The sequence below is a fragment of the Kryptolebias marmoratus genome, linkage group LG22 (assembly GCF_001649575.2).
Source record: "Kryptolebias marmoratus isolate JLee-2015 linkage group LG22, ASM164957v2, whole genome shotgun sequence".
NCBI classification, from domain to species: domain Eukaryota; kingdom Metazoa; phylum Chordata; class Actinopteri; order Cyprinodontiformes; family Rivulidae; genus Kryptolebias; species Kryptolebias marmoratus.
Window position 1 is genome coordinate 16,139,192 of NC_051451.1, and position 16,398 is coordinate 16,155,589.

General features: G+C 36.4%; 1 protein-coding gene across 1 annotated transcript in view; it reads right to left on the reverse strand.

The window, feature by feature from the left end:
* LOC108242381 (cGMP-dependent protein kinase 1) overlaps nucleotides 1–16,398 on the reverse strand; it is an 88,854-nt gene that overhangs the window by 28,795 nt on the left and 43,661 nt on the right. The window contains exons 4-5 of the mRNA XM_017427173.3: nucleotides 4,793–4,898; nucleotides 632–695 (exon numbers count right to left, since the gene is read on the reverse strand). Coding sequence (XP_017282662.1) covers nucleotides 632–695; nucleotides 4,793–4,898 — 170 coding nt within the window. The remainder of the gene's footprint in view (nucleotides 1–631; nucleotides 696–4,792; nucleotides 4,899–16,398) is intronic.

The window sequence follows — 16,398 nt, forward strand, 5'->3', positions numbered from 1 at the left end:
CCATACACAATGATGGTATATTCTTAGTGCATTTCAATGGATTTAACCACACAAATATATTTAAAAAGTGCATTCATATATATTTATATATACACACATATATATATATTTATATATATATATATTTATATAAGTGGTAACCAGTGGAAGGAAAAATAAATAAATAATGATGTTTATAAAATGGTTTTTGTGAGTTTAATATGTTTCATGCTCTAAGAAGAGATGGTGTTAAAAGCAGGTTACCATAGGAACATTTAAGGAATAATTGATACAAAACTACAGCATTTAATAAAACGCATAACAATGTGACTCAGCTTGTTTAGCTCTACCGTTTAAAAGCTGAAATGGCTTTTGGCTGCAGTGTGCAGAATTCCTGAACAGGTTTGGAAAATACTGTCTCCTAATAAGTGGGCAATTTAATTCAACATCACCACCCTCAGCACATAAAACACAACAGCTGCTGTGTTGTTCCAACAATGGAGGAGTCCAACTGCTATCATCAGGCAACCATTATCTGGAATATCTTTTTATTCCCCTTCGAACTGCCGACATTCACTGCAACAGATTTAGTATTTTTGATAATCTATTAGTACTCTGCGCTGGGGAGGCCACATGGAATCAAGGCTCATACCTCCTCAAGGACATCAGCAAGCTTGCTCAGGATATCTTCCTGTAGTTCATGAAATGTGGGGACACTGCAGGAGAAAGAAAAAAACAGTTTTTCAACAGACCGGTGGACAGACTCTTAGATATTACAGACAAAGTCTTATCTGTTTGGGATATGAATCGATCTAGTGATAGGAATCTCCTTGACAGGTCGACCCAGATAAATTTAATCTTCTGACATCCAGAACCTGTTTTTTTTTTCTTTAATTATTAAGAAAGTGTGTGACAGGAGCTAAAACGCTTATTGAGGCTTATAGAGTTAAGGCTGATAGTGAATGTGATTATTTGAAATCAGTCACTTCACTGTAAGAAAAAAAAAAATTCTATGAGCATCACAGTTTTCTAACAACGGCTGGATTATTTAGGACTTCTAGCAATTTTAGCTCAGGGTCAGACAGTTTGGTGTAAAAAAAAAAAAAAGGTTTTCAAGAACTCAAATTTTATTCATCCAAAAAACTGCAGGTAACCACAGAAACTGTTTGTGTCAAAGCACACAATTCTGTAATCAAAAGGTGACTAATCAAGCCCAACCTACACTGGAGCTATGCCAGGAAAGTATTCTCTCTTCAAAAGATAATTAGAGCAACAATTCAGTTCATCCGTAGACAAAGACTAGACCCTTTAGAATAACATGAAGAAAAATAACTTCTTAGAATAACATCCACTTATTTTTTTACAGAAATGAACATTGTATCTTTTTAATCTTTTTGTTGAAATATATCTATTATTCCATTTCCACCTGTGGGTATTATATTAGATATTTGTGTGCAAGAATAGAAGACACACCTTTGTTTCTTTGTGTTTTGCTCAAAAATGACAATCTTTCTAATGTTTTAAATGATCTTAAACAACCTTTTTTCAGGCTTTGTTAAAAACGTGTCCTTAGATGTTAGGCTGCTTTTTTCCTTTTCCTTCATTGTCACTCCAGCCTTCTTATATGACCATTTTTAGAGGGATCTGCTTTGTGTTTGTTTTGCCACTTAACACTAATCTGCAAATTGTTCAAGCATCAAAAGAGGCACCTTAACTCAATCTAATGGAAACGATTTGGTCTGTGCATAACAGATCGTTTATCAGATAAACTATCTGAAGAGTCTGCCTTTGATCACATTACTAGCCTTTACTGCACATACATTGTTTAGTTTCAATCCTTAAATGTGTGGCACGTTCTTTAGTTTTTCACTCATGCAAAAACAGAAAAAAAATAATTTCCATTTAGATGCAGCCTGCTCACTTTTCCACATAGTTGCATGTGCTTATTTTGAAACAGCTGCTCAGCGACAAATCTGACTTGTGATCTGATGTGAGCAACATAAATATATTCAACAGGAACATAAAAAAATACTTTTTTTAGAGCCTGTAGACTGTGTTACACTCTTACAGTATGCATGTATAAATAATTCAAAACAAACCTGACAACATATAGTTAAAGCATACAGCAATGAATGTGAAAATTGAATACATCAATATGAGGCTGTAATGTTTGTTCCGGTGCTTCCAGACAGCTTGAATGAATGCAATCTGCCTGTTATCAACAAGACTAAATAAAACTGGTCTAATGTTTATCAAGGGGGGGGAGAAAATAACCCGTGTTGGTGAACAAAGAGCTTATCATCCCAGATCATCTCTCCCTCTGAGTTTCTCTCTCTCTCTCCTCGCTCATTTTCCATGTTTTATTACAGTAATCTGAACCATCTTGTTTCAGCCTCCAAACCCGGACCCCGGGTCTGGATCCTTGTGCTGCTCCTTCCTCAATGGAGGCACCAAATTACATGTTGGGTCATTAACGGGCAACCCCACTCTACATGACTTCTATAGAGTTTGAAACGCCGAAGCCGTGAAGCTGTTGACACGAACAAAACACATCTGCTGTTGTACATGTCTGAGCAGGCAGCTTGCTGTAATTGTGTTACAGTTAAGTATGTATACAATGCCAGTGGGGAAGTGTTGTTTTGTAAATTTAATCATGAGTATTTCAAAAAGTTCAATATAATTACAATTATAGGACTTAGTGAAAAGCATGTGGCATGTTTTCAAAAGATTTTCTTGCTAAAAACTAAAAAAAAAAGCATGCAAGAAAGCAAATAAACTCATTCATATCACATTTTAGCAAATCTGTAGGGCTTGCCTGTTTTGATGCCTTTTAGCTAAGCTGTTGTTTAAAGTGGGAGTGGGCAGGGAGTTGAGTACCCAAATCTAAATGTCAGTAACAGGAATATGCATATTCTAAACACGGATAAGCTCGCCCAGTAAACATTACCTGTACTCTTCTTGGCGCAATGCATTAGAGAGGCTCGAAAAAAACAAGCTAGTGAGAGGCAATAGGTTTTCACAAGTACGCTCAACCGCTGTTTGTAATACAATGTGGGATAAGTGTTTTCTTTCCCGAGTGTTCCTCCTCCACAACTTATAAGAGCAAACATATAATCTCACAGGAGTTAAAGGGTGGGGATAGGCTCACGAGAAGCAGCGAGCCTTTGTTCCCCGCTTAAACCTAAGCTCTTTATTAGATCTTCTTCCGAGGAGCACAAAGGGAATATAATTATGTGCTTATTAACAAATGCTACCATTAATCTCTGATTTCCCCCTAGACACCCCTTTATAAACCAAACACACAGAGTACATTTATTAAATATTTACTTATCTGTCTGGACTGTTATGTAAGATCTGCGGCAGGCGAGAGTTTGTATACTTTATAGACTTAGATTTTTTTTTTACATGATCAGTAAAGAAACTGCAAATGTTTTGACTCTTTTTTTTCAGTCTCACTGCATAAATTATTAACAAGTTAAAAGTATATATTTACACTGCCTAGCTTAAAGATAAGTTTCATGATTAAAGTGTGCTCTAAATATGACACAGACTGAGGTGACGAGACTGAGACTGCAACTGAGTGAGTTGTTATTGTCCTCTGTTCTCTCAGCAGTGAAGAGATATATTAAGGTTAAGCAATTTTTGTTTGAGGGAAACCGTGAACACAATTAACAGTGTTACATAGGAGATAGTTTCTTAATAAATAATAAATAGCCTGTATGGTCTTTAAACTGGATGTTCTGTTTATATTGTATTTTAAGTGAGATTACGTCGAGTACATATGAGTAGCCAGTGTCTTCTCTGCATTGAACATTGGTCAGGGGAATCTCAGCTTGGATTGGAATATATTACATTATGTTTTCCCAACGTGAAACTTGGAAATTCTGCCTTCTGAGTACAAATGTGATACAGAATTAGCTCCTTGTAAGAAATAATCTCTGCTTCTCCAGTCTGAGAAAGCTCTGATTGCTGTTTACCAACAATACACTCGTTACATTCAAGTGTTTGCAAAACCATATTACAACTGTGGTTTAACTACCACCTGGTTGATACAACTATCTCCTTACTGTATTTATTGCACATAGGGAAGAATTAGACATTTCTGCAGATGATAAATAGATGATAGACAAATGCTAATATTGTAATCTGTTTGTTCAAATCTCTGGACTCTACACCAACCCCCTGATCAAAATCAAGGGAGTGTTTAAGGTTTGGTTGAAAAATGAAATTTTGAAAAAGATGAAATTGTCAAAAGCTTTAAATTATTTTAAAGAATTTACTGCGGAGCAGAATGCATAGCTGAGTTGAAGCAAAGTCAGCTAAAAAGTTATGGGAATATAGGGTGCTGCACGTAACATAAGGAAAGCATTACATAATTTCTGTAATTGGCCTGAAGATCAAAGTGGGTAAAAGCTAAAAGAACATAGCTGGTAAAAGAGATTTACACTGTAATTGTAAGTCTCCTTCTGTCTTTTGATGCTTTTTTCTTTTATCCTATATTCTATGCGGCATAAAAAAGGGCCTGGAAGCCTTTTAAATGATAATAAGCTCTTTTTAAAAGAAGTGGTGATTGCTTTGTCCACTTTCATACAGATAAGGACATCACAGTTCAATGCAAAGATGAATGATGCCGTCCGTGACAGGTGTTGTTATCTAACTTATTGCTGGAAAAAAAAAAGATTTCAAAACGGTCCAAGAAAAAGTTTGCATATAATCTGAATTCATTCTGTTAATTCATTCATTGCATTTCAGATCAAAGACCTATTCAAGCTATTTGCCTGTCACTGTGAGACAATACAGCGTGCTTCCTCACCTTTTCAGAAACTCCATGTACTCTGTGTGCTTAATGAGCCCCGTCCTCATCATGATCGTCTGAAAGCATTGTCGGTCGATGGCCCACAGCTTCACATTTGTTAAAGCTGGAAAAAAAAAAGAAAAAAAAAGACCACATACAAGCAATGTCATGAAAGACAATTTGTATCCTCGGGGAATCAGAATAACACAGCAGTACGTACAGTTTGTGCAAATTACAGGCAGGCAGAGCAGCAGCTTTATGTTTTGCGCATTCACAACATGAAGGAAAAGAATGTCTTATACTTATGGAATCACAGCTCAGAGGCTGCAGTGTAGAAATTCAATAACCTTTAAGTTATGCTTAATAGAAAAGGATCTTCATCCGAATGTTTTCTTTTGCCTTTAATCTAGCCTGCTGAGCAAAAAAGAAGCTTTTCTGGACTATTATTTTTTTACTTAGCAGCTCAGAGTTTAATTGGTGCTATTGGAATACTCTGCATGGCTGGCTTGCTTCAACTAATGCTACAACATTTTTAATTGGTTCAGGGTCATGGATGTGACTAGACTATACCATTTTTTATTAGTTTAAGCCCTTGAGCTACTGAATTGCTCTTTGTTCTATAAGAAATTATTAAAATGTGTATCGGAAAGGGATGTTTTGTTTCAAACACAACAACTTCTGCACAATTTTCCGTTACAATTTGGATTTAAATGTTCTTGCAAAGACTACAAATTACACTAGCCCTTAGGCAACAGCACAACAGCATAAAACTCCAAACAAGAGGAAGATAAATACTGAAGTGATGGTAGGAGAGGGCTTTTGTGGTAGTTTTGTCATCTACATTTATCACTATGGCAAACTTTTGTGACCATATAAAATTTACTACTTTAACTATCTTATGCAATGTTATTCTTTTATTATCTATGAAAGCACAAAAAGTAAGCAAATTTGTGTTCAGTCGATTATTTTTTTGTTGTAGGACCGTCTCTTGCAATAAATCTTATACTGTTGGAAAGCCTGTTTATTTTGCTCTAAATGCTGCAATATTTGTCAGAAAACTGCGTTTGTGGGACGAGCAGCAGAGTTGAGTGTGTGAGTTACAGCTATAAAAGAACTTGCCAAACAGCTTCTTCTGCTATTGACTTTTGTTTTGAATTTCTGGTACCCCAGGTGCTGACAATCAGTCGCCTGATTGTCGCCTCGTTGTCTGCACCTGTGAGTAACCAGTGGCAATCCCATATCTCCAACTAAACTCTATCCTCCAAGATGACAACATTCTCCCCCATAGAGCAGGATTTATCAGAGAATTTGGGAATGGAGAGGATGGAATAGTCTGCTTTCAGTTTTGACCTCAATCCCATTGAACACCTGTGGGATCAGCTCAGGTGGGCTGTTCGTTCCTGAGTGACCAATACAACCACACTGGCTGACTTGTAACAAATGCTGGTTGAAGAATGGGACACCATCCCACAGCAGTGTGTGACCAAGATGGTGAGCGGCATGAGGAGGAGGTGCCAGGCTGTTGTGGTTGTATATGGTTCTTCCACATGCTGCTGAGGCCCCTGTTTGTGAAAATGAATAAATTGCTAATATGTCTTGTTTCTTTAGGGTTCAATCATCCAATCCAATAAAAAAAACACCAAACAACAGGCAATAGTAGAATAAGCTGTTTGGCATGATATAAAAATATTGCCAAGAAGCCTTTTTTAACTAAAGAAATAACCAGCCAAACACAAATTTCCTTATTTTTTGTGCTAGGTTTATATACTATATGTGTATGATGTGATTACAGTACAAAATAAATAAATAAAATACCAAAAAATAATAATAATTAAGTGTTAGAGATACCCAGTCTGCAATTTGCAACACTTCTCTTGACATCTTAAAATTGTTCATGTTTTCCTGACAGTCTGAAAATTCACATTTAAAAGCAAAAATGCTTCCATAATCTCTTCCATTTTATCGCTTTTCTTCCTGGCAGCTGATTGATGTAGACATGTGAGTTTCAAAATTCTCTTTTTTGTTGTTTTCAGTGCTTTAAGCCTCGACAGCCCTTTTCTTTGGAATCCTCTGTAGTCAGTTTTGATCAAAATATGTTTCACCTCAACAGATCAGTGTTGAAAAAGCAGACTCCTTTGAAAATCAGGCCATGTGGGTTTTCATCAGAGCAATAGACTTCTAACCCACAGCTGAATGTCATTTTTATTTCCTAATTCAATCCTATTTCACAGAAGAGACAGGGTTGTTGAAGCAGAAACTTAACAACAAAATGTAAAAAAGAAGCTCTATTCATCTTTCAGAGCCATTTTGTTAAACGCCTGTTGAAACTCAATGCTTCATTTTGTTGATAGCAGTTTATTACAATTATTATGACTGTATGGGCTACATCATTATATAAGTATCATCCTCTGCAAGAGAAGGCTCTTCTTTCAACTTCAATACATCAATTGTGCCTCTGCTCTATAGAGGAGGACAAATAAAGTGAAAGAAATCTACAATCTGATCCACCGAGAAATACTGAAAATCCCTCGGGTGTTGACTGGCCACGGGGACATGTGGTAATATTGGAAAAAGAAAAAAAAAAATCAGATAACAGTCCACTTGATATTTTGTCTGAGTGTTGCTCCTGTTCATCCTATCTCATCCTCCCACTGTGAAACTTCTCACAGACTTAAAAGATATATTTTTTTCCCTCCGATAACCTCTGAAGTTTATTGATTTTAGAGGATTTTTAGGTTGTTTTTTTTTTTTTGGGGGGCTGTAATGTTGAAGTCCACAACTGATGGAGAAGTAGCTCATGATCATAGGAGAAGCACTTGAAACAGGTGTTACACCTTGTAAATGTGCCAACCAAGTTCTGAAATGTCAGCACAAGAGTGAGTTTTGAAGTAAAGGATACACAATTTAGATTTTTTTTTTTTTTTGAAAATTTATGAGTGCATGCTTGCATTCAGTCAAGCATCTGCAATCTTGTACACAAGACAATGGATTTTATCTGCAGGCCAAGAGTTTGGAGGCACTCTAAAATCAAGGCCAACCCACCCAAGAGATGCCCTTCTTCCAGAGAATGACACTTTTCTTGAAAACATGCCACACAGTAAAACATATGAAGACCCAAATCTTACAGACATACATACACATTATTGTCACACAAACACAGATAATATACACGTTTTGTTTTGTTTTGGGTTTTTTTTATCAGTAAAAATGCACACATGCTGCTCTGTATACTTACATACAAAAAGCAATGGACAGAGCTTAAACACACATTTTCCACAATGTTGAGTTTTGTTTCCTCCTTATGAGCCTTTCAGTAATGTTATTAGTTTCAGTCACATCTGGATCCAGCTACGTCTTTTTTAATCAAAATGGTTATTTGTGATGGGCTGATGTAGAAAATCGGGACAAATTACTCCAAGAGGGCCTGCAGCCCCAACAAATCTTGTGTATAAAAAAAGGGTTTAAAGAGAGAAATGATTTGACCCGGAAGCTCCCAGAGTGGGAGGTCAGACATTATTGGACAGTATGTAGTGTGTGCGTGTGCAGTGGGGTGCTCTGTAGGAAAGTGGGAGTATAGGGCACTGGGAAATAAGATATGTAAGAAGCCTGCAGCACACTGAGTAGGTAAATGTATTATTCTGAGACTTGGGTAAATTGCAGTGAGACTCCGGGAGCTAGTTAGGTTGTGCTGAGGGTACAGATAAATATGTTAATGCTCATGGATTACTGACCATTAAGTTCTCAGCTTTCTATGAGGATGTTTCCTGGAAAACGCTTAAAAGTAAATGCACATTTGTTTCAGAGATTACTGGGGCTTTACCGGCGTCAACATCAAACCCACAGGTGTGTAATATATACAGCACTCAGGGATACCCAGAGAGCAATAAATGAGATTTTAATGCCAAGGCTAGTGGTAGCCCTCAATTTATTCCTGGATATATCTAAGTTTAGAGTCCTATTAGCCCAAATTGAACCTATTTATCTGAACGGAAACTGAAAATACGCTCAGCTAAAGTCTGTAGGTTATGGGAAAATCCAAGAGTAAAGAAACTAATGAAACTAATGAAAATTAGCATCATTGTCACATTTCTGATGAATTATTTGCGTTCAAAACATAAACAGTATTTTTATTCAAAGCATTGTAATGTAAAAATGGAACTATGTAGGATGTTGGCTGAATATGAGATGCTTCCAGGACATTGTTAGGAAGCAGACAGTGTATTCTGCTGGTTTTACTTGACTGCTTTGAGTAAAACCTGGATTCATAATATATACACGTTTTTTTTTTTATCAGTAGAAATGCACACATGCTGCTCTGTGTAGAGCAGCATGTTTGGCAATCTGTTTAACTTCTCTTCACTTCCCCTTTGCATTTATTCTTCTCTGATTCTGTGTTTAATGCCAAAACGTTTTTGTCCTGCCTTGTTTCTGTACCACCTATTTATTGCTGCCAGTTTGTTTTCTGTTTTTTTGTATGTTTTCTGTAGACTTTGATGGTTTTCCTGCTCTGTAGGCTTCTGATTTATGCTTCAGTTTATGAAAAAACAAAAAAAAATGTTTATTTTTCATCTTTCATCTTTTGTCTTCCGCCTTTCAGCAGTACTTTGGGGTCCTTATTCCTCCATAAACCGCAGTACTCCAAAGTGGAAGAGCTTTCTCTGACCCATTTATTTGCATTTATAATCACTTGAATTTTACATGTTACTTTTATAATTAAAATCATGTTCATCCTGCTGACAAATGTTTTACACCCCATTTGGCCCTGAAAGCTCATCTAAACTGAACGTTATCATGCGTAGCCATCCTTTATTTTTTTCTTTTTTGTCCTTGATTAAAGAAGTGATTTTAATCTGTCACCCTTCAAATATTGTCCTCAATGGATCAATAGCTTTGATTGTTAATATTGTCAAAGCCTCTGGCCCACCAGCCATACTAAGCCAAAAATAAAACAAGGAGGTAATGTAAATAAGATGAAGGGTGCAGGAAAGAGGCACATGTGCGGTGGAAGTACTCGCTCCTTCATTTGGTTCAGTCATAACTCACTGTAACTGAATTTCTGCCTGGGGAATTATGTAAATGCTCCATGTGTGTTAGTACTTGTAATCTAATTGTTGCTTAAATTATGTAAAAGTAGGATGACAGTATGTTTTTTCTATCTCTCTCTGTACGTTGACCATGACACTGTACATTCATGGAGTTAGGAACTTATCAAAACGTTCGGCCTCAGTGAGACTCTGATCTTGATTTTTGTTGTGAGGGTTATAAGATTAACTTTTTTATCAGTTGCTTCCAAAAATCCAAACTTTCATACAAAGGTTTAGAGTGATCTTAACCAATATTTCACTGGGTTTTCTGAACATCTTGTTTAGTTGTTTTCCTTCAGACACTGGTTGCTTCTATCACTTCTTGATCATTTTGATAACAAAAGTTTTGCTTGTCTGTTAGTTCGACAAATTAATACCAACTTTTAAAACTTAGGGCTAAAAAGGAACCAGAAAGTATGACCAGTGTTGGATTTTACAAAATACAAATAATACAAAACTTGTAAAAAAGCTAATAAATCAACTTACAAGGAGTCTGTCACAAAGGCACATCATTATTATTGGCTGCCAAAAGGCGAAGGCGGGAGATGATCTTTTTGAGTGTGTGTTTGGGTGTCTGTCTATTGGCAATATATCTCACAAACCCCTGTAATTATTGGGTGTACATCTACAACTTTTGGAGCTCAAATTTAATGTGGAAGTAGCTGAGAGTCATTACAACACATACGCTCAGCATGGCATCGTGCAATACTGCATATAATGTTATTTTTAAGGTTTGACCAAAAACGCCTACAACTTTAATTAACTCTGACTTTTGAAACGTCAAGCACAAAGAGGCACCAAAAGTACGAACCAGTGTTGTGTTTACATGAACTATAAAACTTGTCATAAAAAAACAATAATAAACTGCGTCTTGTGACATTTTGTTACAAGAAGCCTGTCGAAAGACATGATTTCTTCCAATTTCTTTCACTGCATCCATAAAAACCCAAGAAACAACTCTTTGACAGTCAATAAACATTATTTTTGCACCAACAAAATGATTCCCTAAGAGTTATTAGCCTGAAACTGTATCACAGCATGTGTGCAGTATGTCCTGGAAATATAATAAAGAAATTTAAAAAAAACACTGGTAGAGGACAAAAGAAGAAGTAGCAGCTTGTGAAGGTCGTGTCCTCCACATGCTGACAAAAAGTGAAAAGGAAAAATAAATCAGCAAAGATCTAACGTGGGGCCTGAGAGATGCATCTGTCTGCTGTGCACCAAGTTTTAGGTTAACAGCTTGTTGCGAATGTCTGTGCAAAATATGCAATTGTATCCTTGTCACACTGTGATTTTTCTTTTCTTCTTTTTATTTTTCATATATGGAACCAAAGAAAAGAGGCTGGCAACTTTGAAGGAAAATATAAAAACACGAAGGGCAGCTCAGGAGTTTTGCAAAAACCTGTTTTAGATTTTTTTTAAAAACTAGGTGCCAGAATGAGAATTCACTCAGTTTTACTCTCTACACATTCAACTGTCAGATGATCTGCTTTGATTATCTGCCGACTGCAGCTCCCAGCGTTAAAACATCACTGTTGAGGTGATCAAAACAAGTGGAAGGAAGCAGTTACAAACACGAGTCTTTGACTTGTTGATATTTGGACATGGGTGGCTGTAATCATTTTTATACTTGTAGAATAATAACCCTGGGGTGATCCAGCTCTGAGAGAAGGAGTGTTGTCTCCAAACTAATTAGTGAGCGCACTCACCATAAGAATTTCTAGTCAGGAAGAATATTTTGGTTTGTCTTAAAAGGCATTTATATTGGTTTTTATCATCGCTGCAAAACATTGCCTAATCTTGCTATTTAATTCCAGTTTTCTTGTCTCTCTTTCGTTTCCCTGACTCTGAAACAAAGACACAGGCGCATCCAAAACCACAAAGCGACGTGAACTCGGTGTTCTGTTTTGGAAAGTCTCATGGGAGTAGCGCCGTCAGAGCTGGGTGGTGGAACAGAGTAATCTCCTTCCCCCCCAAGTCATTAATAACATCAGCCAAGTCTGATTATATCTACACGAGCTCTTTAGAGCGTGAGAAAGCAGGACAGGTCATTTACAAACAGCACCGAAAAACCTCAGGAAAAAGAAATATAGAAATTTCCCCCCCATAAATGTGAGTAAAATGCTCATTTTTAATTCTCAACAGCGCAGATCTACAAATACGCCGAGCTACGTTTATTAGGAGCATTGCCAGTCCGCGGTGTAGACTGGTGGTGTGTGATCTTAAGACAGCTTTCATATTTCAGTAAATATCAGCGCCGGCTTTATCAGGAATAATCTCCAGCTGTCAATTCTGCCAATAGGCCCTTTATGTGGGAGTCCATAGTCGGAACAGCAGCTGCCTGAGAAATACTGAGCATCGTCATTGCACCTGTCATCCATAAATAATGGCTGTGCTTCCTCTAATATGAAGAAAAAACAGGTTAATTTTACACTACCATGCTACAAAAACAGAAAAGTTTATGTGATCTAAATCCAGTACAGCACTGATGACGTCATGTTGCTACAATCCAAATCTTCCTGTAAGACTGACCAAATGTCTGAACTAGTAATGTAAAGTGTAACTGGCTTGTATTGTAGCATCCATGATGCGAGTGAATTGGTAGAGCAGCCAAGTTCAAGTAGATCTTTGTCAGAAAAATAGTAGTAATAAATTACCATCCTGCGTTATTCTACCAGTTTGCATTAAAATAAAAAAAAAGGTTTGCAGTTATTTGTGCTCGGAGATAAATAGCGCAATCCATTTTTTTGTATTTCAGACTTTAACAAAAAAAGAAAAAAAACATCATACTATCATAGGGGATTTCCTAAATCCATTCAAGAAATAGCTTCACTCGCCAGGTTCTGCTGTCCTTGCGCGCAGTGAGCCATCATTCACACTTTCACACCAAAGATCATATCCATTTGTTTTAAAACCGTCATTTAAAGGTCACTCTTTTGGTGCTCGACTAAAACAGGAGTAAATACCTCTCAGTCACTTAGGCAGCTCTGCAGCTGAGTGCTGAAACTAAACGCTCAAGTATGCTCACAATACAATAATTACAGTATTGAAGTTCTTCTACGCATGTCCGCATTATTGAGCATGTCAAAATGCAATTATTTGCAATTATTTTGTTAACGCAGCTGGCTTTTAGAAGCATCACAGGTTCTGTAGGTGTCTAAAATCCATATATTGAGCTAAATTAAAATTTAACCACATTTTAACTATGATGACCTTCAAAGGTCGCTTGTGAGGGTTATTATATTTATTGCTCCTAGAGTCTGAACCAAATGTCACAACAATCCATCTTGTATGCACTCAGAAACACCAGCGCAATGTGCAAATGTTAATCTTATACTGGTGCTTGAGGAAAAGTCAAAAGTAAAAAGCTGACGTTATTTGAATTGAACCTGTTTCGTCACTAAAAAAAACAAGTGAAATAGTCATTCCACTTGGCTAAAGTTTACATTTAGAATGAAATTTGGGAATGACACGTTGCTAAACCACTGAAACCTTAAGCAGGATAAGAACAATCTTATGATAATAGGAAAAGTTACATCTGGATTGGACAACTAACTAACAGGTTGAGTGTTGCTCTAGATGACCACAACTTAAAGAAGAAACAAGCAAATATTCATAACTAGCTATTTTTATTCATGCCTTAAAATGGGATTTAATTTCAAGTCTTTATTTATTTATTCCAGATTTACAAAACTGCAAAAAACTTTGATAATACTCACAAAAAAATACTGCAAAACTGAACAGAATTAGATTATGGGGCTTATAGAAAAAGTCCTTAATAGCTCATTAAAAAAGATAATAAGTCCGATCAACAGGGTGTCCATTAAACATCAAACCATCCTTGTCTTTTATGTGCATTTTCATTTAAAAGAATCCAAATCCATCTTTTCTTTTCCAAACAGGTTTCATTTTACAGCTGTCTAATATAAATACTGCAACAAGGACCACTGTTGACTCCTTTGCTTTCCACTCTCGGCGGTATCTGAGCACTGATCAAAAAATTACCTTTTCAGTATAAATTGCTCTCTCGTTGGTCTGTGAGATAAATTTTAATTATTCCTCGTCGTCATTACAGATATTCAACCTGAAACCGTTGGCTGCAGAGGAAATCAGTTTGAATAACTTGATAAATTTCAGTCTGCCAGGCTGTAGAAAATCAAATGGAGGAAATGAAGTGTGTTTGCAATTCATCAGCAGGTTGGTTATTTTTAGGCCCTCGTCCAGGTTGCATCAGGTGAACATGGTCTCTGTAAACATGGCTGGATCCATAAGCATTTCAAACTCCGTGAGGAAAGCATGCAGAATTAAAGATTCGTCTGGCTAGGAAAAGGCGTCAAGAAAAACATTGAAGTTTTTTTTAAATTTGTTTTTCATTTTCACATAAGCGTTTAATACTGAATTAGTCAATAATGTAAACATTTTAATAAGCATGAGTGTCTCTTTTGGCGCTCACAAAAAAATAGGCAAGAAAATGGCTTTTCATTGGTGCTATTTTATCCTTTAACTCTGATGTTTTGCTTCCTGCTGAGAAAAAAAAACCATCAAATTTCTGCACCCAAAAATAACTAAGGGATCCAGAGATAATTTCTACCCCTCCCGTGCTTTGCCACAGCGGGAGGAATGCATGCCTGTGTCTGTGCGAGAGCGTCTGTCTGAATGCCAGGAGAGTGAACACAGTCATCATCACATGCGCCTCAATGCAGTTTCTGTTTGTGTTTTTGATGAAACTTCTATTATTTTTGACAGGAACCCTCTTTACGCTGCAAGACGCCTGCGTTCAGCTCATCTGTAACGTCCATGAAGAAGCTATTCATTTTTTAGGAGTAAAAAGACTAATCATAAAAAAGCATTAGCTAAACCAATAGGGGGGCCCGGAGATGATAAACAACTTTCTCTGTGTGGGATTCCAAGTGGAAGAACAATTCTGACGTTTCAACAAAAGTTACATTTCAACAATTGATTTAAATGATAAAGTCTGGTTTTCAATATTCCTCTTAATTCTTCGGAGACTTGCAACCTGACGCTCAGCTCGAAAGCAGAGTTATTGCCCAGACAGACAGTTACAGTCACTTTCATTGTGTTGCTAATAGCAACCACTACTGGCACATCTAGACAATGTTACATCCACCTTCTTGGAAGTATTGGCAGGCCTTTTGTCATCCATCCTTCAAACATTATTATCATTATCCTTATTGCTATTATTGGTTATTTCCAAAGCAATTTAGGTGACAAGTAAACATAAATAACAGCAGATGATTAAAACCTTGTCCTGATTTGAAAAGGCACATTAAAAATATTAGTATTTCTCTATGTTTTGAAACATACGGGCTTGTTTTGACTGCGATGCCAACATGCCTTAAGAACACTTGGACAGGAGCATGTTTATCACTTTGTTGCATCACCTCCTCTCCCGGCAACACTTCCACTTTTTAGAGATCTGAGACGACCAACTGCTGCTTCTCATCTTTTGCACCTGATGTAACGTTTCAGGTAGAACTGTTGCCATTTACAGTCAGCCATTTTTAAATGCTTTGCATAATTTATATTGAAAAAAAATATCAAATGTATTGTTTGAGAAATAAAATTCAGAGTGAGCTATTATCATTGGCAATAAAGCTCCACAGTTTTTATGGTGGTATTAAAAGTGTACATTTTTAAACTCAGAGCTTCTGTTTGCTAATTTAAGATTAATTTTGAATAATTTTGAGTGAATAATAACAGCTCTTGCTATGAGAAAACATGATGATTCTCACAGTAAAGAGTAAATTTATCAAAATGTATGAGAAGATGGAAATGGAAACTGCATATTATATTCAGGTTGTTTTATTTCTTTTAATTCAATGTTAATGTTTCTACAATGAGATTATTACAGGGTGAATTATTTTCCCTCATCCTATTCTTTTTAGCCTTTCTTTACCTCTCATTCAATAAATTCAACATTTTAGATGTTTATTAAAATAATCCTCATGTGACCGTTTTAGATTAAAGGTTTAAAATATTTCACCCCTTTATGCCAAAACTAACGCTTAGATTCACAATTACTATATAAGAAACTTTTATATCACAGAAAAACTTTAATCATTAGGTGCAAAGAACATATTTAATTGCAACTATATTTCCCTTCACTGGATTTTATAACTGTTTGAGCATTTATTGGACAATAAATAATCCTTTCTCAGTATGTTTATTGTATTTGTCTGATATTAGCCATGTTAATTCACGTAGATCCAGACTTTTACTGATAATAAAAAAAAGATATGTGACAATGAAAGTGATTAAAACACCCGACACATCATAAAACAGCTAATTATTTCCTACTATCCATCCCTCATTCTGATTGTTGAAGCACATAAACTGTTTTGCTGGAGTAACAAGCGTCACGTCTCCTCGCTGCATTTTGTTTCTACGCTGCCAAAGCTGTTGAGAAAACACATATTTTGGCAAGATTGCACGTAAAGCTAAAAAAATAAATAAATAAATCGTGCGTAACCAGTTGGCTGTATTGTCTCAAAGTGTTACTGCATGCACTGGCGGGACTTA